General features: G+C 39.3%; 1 protein-coding gene across 2 annotated transcripts; it reads right to left on the reverse strand.

Moving 5' to 3' along the window:
- Window positions 1-1,920: 1,920 nt before the first annotated feature.
- Window positions 1,921-7,709, reverse strand: LOC138029382 (uncharacterized). Of its 2 annotated transcripts, none has more exons than XM_068877136.1 (2): window positions 7,358-7,709; window positions 1,921-4,601 (listed from the first exon to the last, which is right to left on the reverse strand). In XM_068877136.1, exons 1-2 carry the CDS (start codon window positions 7,455-7,457, stop codon window positions 2,311-2,313), a joined length of 2,391 nt encoding a protein of 796 aa, XP_068733237.1. In that variant the 5' UTR covers window positions 7,458-7,709; the 3' UTR covers window positions 1,921-2,310. The 2 variants fall into 2 exon arrangements, with proteins under 2 accessions (XP_068733237.1, XP_068733238.1); XM_068877137.1 differs by having other exon boundaries at window positions 1,921-4,626; window positions 7,358-7,707.
- Between the last annotated feature and the right edge of the window lie 404 nt (window positions 7,710-8,113).

Genomic DNA, 8,113 nt, shown 5'->3' on the forward strand with positions numbered 1-8,113 from the left:
TTCCCAGAAAGCCGTCACTGTTTGTTTGTTTCGTTTGCAGGGATGATTTTTAGCTTTAGTTCACTATGCTATGGCAGACAAACAGTCCATACAAATGGTGCTTTGAGTGATTGCACCAGGATAGTTTGAAGTCAGATTTGGACTTAAAATTATGAGATTCAGTTTATGATTTTCTGTGAGCACCGTATATATTAATAGCATCTTTCATTTCCCATTTTGAACCTAACCAACAGATACGAAATCACGGAAATAGTGACATGCAGCCCCTCCAAAACAATCACGTCTGTCTCTTGAAAACCAGACAGACATTAGTTCATCAACGATATTGTCCCTTAAATGAATCTCAGTGACACCCAGTACATCACAGTGGACCATGTCTTGGACCAAGAGATAAACTTCATTTAGTCTGTTAAAGATACCATTGAGATAAATGTGTCCTGGTCTTACATTTTTGAATACCAGAGTCGGATTCAATCGTACAGAATTGTCGCTTTCAACCTTTCAACTCTCGGCTTCAAGTAGGGTCGAATCTATCGGTTACCCGTATATGACAATCAGTCCGAACATGCATACAACAGGGTTTACTGCTGTCCTTTGTAAAGCAACGCCATTTCATTGGATTAACGAGTCTACCGTTGATCTAGCCTAAACAAAGCAACTAGCTAGTTTGAAGTAAGTACCAATCTGCCTGATTTATGACAACGACAAACAATGTGGAAAGAAATTTAAAAAACCCAAAATCTTTTGTTTGGAATACATTTGAAAATTAAGGTTATCCAAGACACAAGTTAACCTTAAGGGCTTTCTCTCGATGCTTCAGTTTCTTTTCCCACTTCAATGAAAGCTATATTAAAAACTCTATAGATATATAGAAGAAACCCACTTGAGAACCCAAATAGGCTAGTTTTATTCTATTACCACTTAAAAAGAACCTTTTTAGGCCCAGTTTCTATAAGATGTATTTTTTATCGCATTCCTCAGATCGTATAGAACTTTATACCCATTTCTTTTGTCAGCATGAAGCACTTGGTTAAACAATTCAATAGATGTTTTTTTATTCACTTATATTTTACTAGAATTACCTCTAAACGGCGCGTATAGTTGTTGGTTTTCAACGTTACAAAATTTCCAAATCATTAAGTATTTGCGGAAAGCAAAAACGACAAAATCAGGGAGCAACAGAATTTTTTTATGGGAACATAACCCGAGTACGTTTTAATAAAAGTATATAATTTTCACAGGATGCAAAATGGATCTTCTCGCAAAAAACTATGCAGCACTGAGATATGGTAAATGCCACATTTCGGTTCATCTTTGCTCAAATTTGCTGAAAATTAAAGATGCTACTTGATTCATATTTACACCTAAAGGAAAGCCGTTGAATGCTACATATACTTAAAGGGGCTAGGTCACGCTATTTTAGGTAATTTTGTTTAATTTTGATAATTATGAGCTCTAAACGTCAAATTGGCAGAGCAAGAGTCTTTCATTTGCAAAATCACGGCCACATAACAACTGAGAATGATTTTCCAGCTTTGTAAATGACATTTTGATGTAGCCTGATATAAATTTGAAAAAAGGTGGGCCGACGTTTTTCAAATTTACCCAAATTCAATCCATTTTAATCCTCTCCAGTTTTGTCTATCCATGTCACCTCTTGGCTTCCCTGTGTTTTGTTAGAGTTCTTCTATGGTTTTGAACAGTTATTTTGATATTTTAGTTAATTCTATGACCATTCGAACAGTGCTGAAATTGCGTAAAATTGCGTGACCTAGCCCCTTTAAACTGAACATGGAGTTAACGAATACAGGCGAGATCCACGTAACCGCAAACCTCAAGAAGTCAAGCAACATTTCTCAAGACCTTAACCTCTTTAAGGGTAAGTTAGGCTCAGAAAAAATGAAAAAATAAAAAAATGTCTCTCATAGAGCGCGTACATTTATTAAATTTACGTCCATTTCTGGGGCTTAAATGACAAAGTTTGGCTCTAACAGAAAACACCATGTTACGCGAAGAAAGAAAATCATCAATCTTAAAGGACGAATCACAACTACTTCTTGCGTTTGTAAAAAAAATAATATTCGCCTTTCTTGCCCTATACTAGCTTCTGTGTACCAGTAAGGTAGCATAAGTTACAGAGGTAATATTTCGACGTTCCAGTATAGAATTCGTTGTTAGGACTCAAAGGTGCTTTTTGAGAAAATGCAGAGAAAACGAAATAAAATCCCATTGTATCTTAATTGAATCAAGATGGATGAATACTTATACGGTAATCATCAAATTGTCAACAGAGCAGTGTAGAGCAAAAGTTTAATCAATGTTAACAAGTTTTGCAAATTTGTTGTTTCTTTTTGCCAAAGAATAAGGGATTTTGTCTTTTTCCGGGTGGGCGTGCGCCATGTGGTTCATGAACTCTGATTGGTCCTCTTTAAAAGTACAGCCACATTCCTCGCACACAAACATCTTAGAGCGCCTCTCGCGAAACCCAAACTTGTGCGTGACTCCGTGGATACGCGACTGGTGCGCCTCCAGTGAACAACGCTGTGTGAACGATTTGTCACATTTGTCACACTTGAATGGCTTTATACCCGTGTGCGTTCTGACATGGCGCTTCAAGTCAAAGGTGTCGTTGAACCCTTTGTCGCAAAATGTACAAGAATACCGCTTGTAGAACGAATGCGTTTTCATGTGTCGATTAAGAAGACGTCGAAGCTGAAAGGTACAACCGCAAATTTCACACCGGTGGTGATGGGTTGTGTTTGGCTTACCCTTAGTTGATCTTTCTGCAAGCTTGTCAGCATGAACACCAAAGTGCTTTGGAGCACTTCCGTTGCGTGCCTTGGTGCAAAATGGACTCGGTGGACAAGATAGGATAAGAGGAACTTCAGGAATGACCCTTGGTGGTTTTCTCTCATTGTTTAGTAGGGCAAGAGTTGAATGATCTGAAAATACTTTGCCGTTTACTTTTTGACTGGCAATGTCTTTGGATGTATGGTAAAGTAGTGAAGATGCAGGAAGTTCTTGTTGGTTAACACCTTTTACTATCTCTTTCGGTTTAAGGTGAGTCGGAGATCTATTTGAAATATTGATTTGTCCAATGCTTCCCCATTCTACAGGGCTTGAAAGACGATCATTTAAAGGCTCAGCGGCTTTCTCTTTCTGGTTGTCACTAAAACGCCCGGGTTTGGTGATGTGGTTACTGTGATCTGGGGAGGTACTCCTTGACTTATCTCTACTGACGTCTGCCATCTCTTTCCCATTATAAGAATCGTCACGAATTCTGTTGTCGTTCTGAATTCTGTTTAGCGGAACACGAAAAGGGTAAAACGGATGATTGTCTCGAGCATGAAAGATCTCATTTTGTTTGACATTGTGCCAAAAACCGTTTCCCTCCGATCTGCTTCTTTTGGAAAAATCTCGCAAAACTCCATTCAGCTCATCATTCGGCAGCAGGTGATGGGGAGTCCACACAGAACTGCCTTGATGTCTCTTTCTTTCCCTCACTGGAAGGTTGTGATATTTCAACCATCCAGCTCTTTCCATCAATCTTGTGGCAAATGGCGCAGAAACGTACCAATCAGGACGGCGCTCTGTAATCACTTCGTTTTTCCCTCCAATACTCTCGCTTCGTTTCAAACAAGGCTCTTGTTCTTCGTTTGAGATACTTTTCTCTGGAGTCCTTTCATTTTCCTGTGATTCCCGAGGCTTTGCCTCCCAGTAAAATTCATAAGGCTCCTGGAATTTCCAGTTTCCCATGGAACTGGGAGAGCCGTTTGGACTCAAATTCTGTTCCTCAATTGTGTTTTGTTTTTCCGCCAAACGAGAATTCTCAGAATCACAAGCACCCTCTTTGGGAACAGAAGGCTGAATTCTTTCATCGAGACTCAGTGAGAGACATCTTGGGCTGAGAATTTCTGTTTCGCTTTCCCGCCTCTTTTTTGATGGGCTTTGTAAATTCTCCACAGAGCCTACACCGTTCTTGTCGGTCGATGTTTCCTCGCTTTTATCCACCGTTCTTGGCCTTTTGCTTGAAAAATGGTTTCCTGACAAGTTGCAGTGATCTTTGTTCTCCTTTGAATCTTGAGCAAATTCCATTCTTGGAAAAGGATAAAAAGCTGATGGTATCCATTTGGATGAGGTTTCATTGAGATGATAATGATCTCTGTGCTTAGTGTCGTCTTGTGTCCCGAAGACATTTTTACCGCTTTTCTTAGTATCCTCGTCCTCTCTCGTGCTCATATCCCTGTTAAATATCCTTGAGACACTTCTCCTTTCCTGCCCATTTATCAAATCGATAGGTGCCATAGCTTCCATTTGATAACGAGGAACGCAACACTGAACGTCCTTTATGGACATCGGTGGTAAAAACCACAGCTGGGGAGGAATTAATTCTCTATTTCCTGTTGTTTGTTTCGCTTTAAAAGCACTCATGAAGTACGATTCAATTGCCATTTGCTCGCTTTTCGTATCTCTCTGTGTGGGTTTGCCATGTGTAAACCGCATGTTTTCACCAGACAGCTTGTATAAACGTCTTAATGAATCTCCGTATCTGTCATATGAAATAACGTCTTGTAAAGCGAGTAAGTCTTCTCTTTTGGTACCTGACAATGGAAGAGATCATGGTTCCTATTATTTCAAGTGATGAGAAAAGAGGATATCAGATGCAACCACAGAGGGCAACACCAATACAAATACAACAATTGATACTGAATCATTGACCATTAGCCTGGGACGGGGACAAAGAGCAAAATTCGTGATTTATGCTACGAAAAAAATCGATAACAAGGCAGTTCCAAACAGAATCCATTTCGCAATTTATGATTTTTTTCTTCCGGAAACTCAACTTGAGGGACATATCTAACTTCGAAGAGTAAATTGGGGAGAAAGGTTCTCCCTTTACGTTCTGAAGAACAGAATTGAGAAATGAAGTCTTCAAATCACCAGTGGCTCAAAAGAAAGTCAGATCCTTGATCTGCAACAGGTCTTACATATGTTTTAGTCTATTTGACTCTCTAAAGTTCTCGTGTCTTTTTCGTACGTGAGAAATTTAGCGACAAAAAAAACGGGAAGACATCTCGAACTTCTCCAGCAGGTCTGAAAGATTAAAACTCTTTCTTGTCTGTGCCGCATCAAAAAGAAAGTTAAGAAGCAAAACCTGTCTATCTATTGAAGCATTTTGTTTTTGTTGTTCTTGTTATCGGTTATCGTGTTCCTCTAATGAATAACCTTGAATAGCTATTAGCCTTAAAAGCACACCCGCAAACATCACGAGAGTTAAGCATTCAAGCTTTCTCATAAAATCTTGCGTTGTGGAAAGTCACATTTCCGTGGTGATTTCCGTCACTTCTTCGAAAAACCGGGACACGAAACGTTATTTAAAACCATTTTATGGCCGTGCTTCGAGACGGAAAAAATTTGTCTTTTGATTATACAGTACGACACGACGTATAACGGGACAGATTAGCAACAAAAACATCGAGCTAAATTACTGTTTGACTGAGGCGTCCGTCTACCCCAAACTTCTCTCTTGGGCGAAGACCTACTCAAGTAAAAAGGGTTGTGAAAGATGCATTTGTATGGAAATATCGACAAAGCACGAAGTAAATGTAGCCCCCTGTTTTTGTTGCTCGAATCATTTCCAAAACTGTGGAAAGAACAATTGAAACTTAAGCCGATTAGCTCGTGAATCTTGCCCAAAATTATGACATGTTTTGACGCCTTGATCCAGCTTTGAAGACATCTCCTGACAAGATGTTGTTTCGAAAACGCTTGAAATCGAAATTATCTGTGTTGTAGATACAAGTGAGAAATGGAAACAAAGCGATGGTAAGTTATTGTTTGAACCTTTTTACATATAATTGATTTTCCGAGAGGTAACACTAACGATGTCGCTGTTGCAACCAGCTGGGAACTTTAAGAAACTTTCGTGTCCGTGTATTAATTTCGTGACGCCCTAAGTACTTCCCTTCGCAAATTTGGCCTTTCTGACCTCCAATAAAGTAAAGTCTTGTATGTTACAGATAACACCTTGGAAAACAAGGCCGAGAAGAGGGATTAACGACTACCGCTCGCTATTCATTCTTCGCAAAACACGCGATTGGAAAATTCTCTTGCCATCGAAAATCACCAATTTTCGCGTCTTGAAATGCTGCGTAAGATGCGTGGTAACCTCTAGCCACTCAACTTATTGATATGAAATTGCCTATCGATTTTCAACACTTAAATCAATTGTTTTTAATTGCAGTTCAAAACTTCATCTTCTTTGAAATGGTAATTTCCGCTGAATGTTCAATACCGTATGCAATGAATTCCGGTTTATATCTTAGCAGCAGCGAAAACGGGAATTACTTACACCATGGTAAATTACAATTCTGAAGAAAAACAAAACCTTCATGGCTTCCGCTTCGCTCTTTTTTGCTCCGTCAGTCAAGTTTTTTGGAGACGCGTGTTATATCCGAAAGCAAACAAGACCAGTCCCAAGATGTCAATGGCAATTTCCATTAGCTTTTTCGTGTAACTAACTTTATTCCACATTTGAATATGAATGCCCCTTGAATAAAACTATTAGGTTTCGTTTGTCAATTAACCTTGCGGAAGGTTTTCTAATTTTCACTTTTGTTCGTCTTGTTTAGAAAGACTTGTAGTCTGTCAGGACCAACATCACTGTATTGAAGCGATCCATAAACTTCCACCCCAACTTCTTTCATGCTCTCAAACTCATTTCAAAACAGAAATTTTCGTGATGCGAAAACAGTTGCCTCTCAGAAAAAAATTGTAATGCGCCCTAGGGAGGCTGTACTGTTGTGTTTTTTGGCAAGCGCTTGCCTTTTGTTTCTGCCACCTAACAAAAAAATCCCTTGTTAAGGAGGACCTGTTTAACACTCGGTGCCCGCTTTCTTTAAGATTTCCTTGCCCGCTTCTCATTCAAGTTGTTAAAATTCAAGAAACACGTTTAAGACTTCGAATCATTCTGCGCGATTCAAGTCGAAATTCGCTTCTCTATGTACATATTAAAATTCGTCAAGGACGAAGTATAGAAGATGCACTATTGTTCCTGTTTAATTCATCGTGACCTCCATGCCCCCATGCTAAAAGAAACTAAAAAACTCAGCATGAATTTTTTCGAAAATATTTCGTGAGAAAAATGCACAGTGACAGACAGCGTTTTGAGGATTCATTCTAATAACCAGGAAAATACAGAGCTCTCTCTCTCGTAAAATTCGGAATCAGGAGGTTCAGAAACAATTCACAATTGTATTTTATCGTTGTACGTATGCAAAGGGCTTGAACAATCGATCAACGAAATAACCATATTTGAAAATTAAACCTTCATACAAAATAAACTCGTTTCACTTACCGAAATTATCAGCGCCTCTTTCTCCCTCGCCTTGATCTTCGCGACGCTTTGTAGTCTTGACGAGGAAGGATCTAGGCATACTGCTTTCAGAAAATGGCATGAAAAATCGACAAGGACGAAACCTCGACTGTTTCCGACACGAGAACGAAAAAGCTAACAAAATGTCAGCTTGTTAACCAAGCGCTCTGATGACACGTACAATAAAGATCAACTGGTGTGATCCATTGAAGACCGTTATAGGTGCAATGCGAATTTATAGCTCTGAAAGCCTTGGCTAGCGGTCTTTGGATCATGTGATATGGATTACCGCCAATTACCGCGATATCATAGTAGCATTTGATTGCGTCTTTGTCCGCTCTCCACGCGAACAATGGCACGAGAAGTCAACAAATACAATATACAATGGATGTCGCTCTGAGATGCCTTTGTATTGCTCTTGTCATTTAATTTGGCAGTTCAATTGAGCACTTGTTACGCGTCGTAAATAGCAGTTTTATTTTGGGCGGAGGGCAAGTGCGCTCATGCGCGCCCTCTGATGTTTTGGGCAATCAACCGAAAATACGCTTCGCGTTTCGTAATTTGCTTGTTTTTGTTTACTGATTATCGTGTGCTTTTGACGCATTTGACCTATCTGTTCACGTTCTTTTAGTCAAATATTGCTTGAAACATTGAGGGTCAAACAATTTATTCTCTTCGTCATGACAACAAGAGGAGTTTGAAAACCATTTCATATGTATTAATTCCAGAAATATTTCT

Source organism: Montipora capricornis, chromosome 13, assembly GCF_036669925.1.
Source record: "Montipora capricornis isolate CH-2021 chromosome 13, ASM3666992v2, whole genome shotgun sequence".
Classification (NCBI taxonomy): domain Eukaryota; kingdom Metazoa; phylum Cnidaria; class Anthozoa; order Scleractinia; family Acroporidae; genus Montipora; species Montipora capricornis.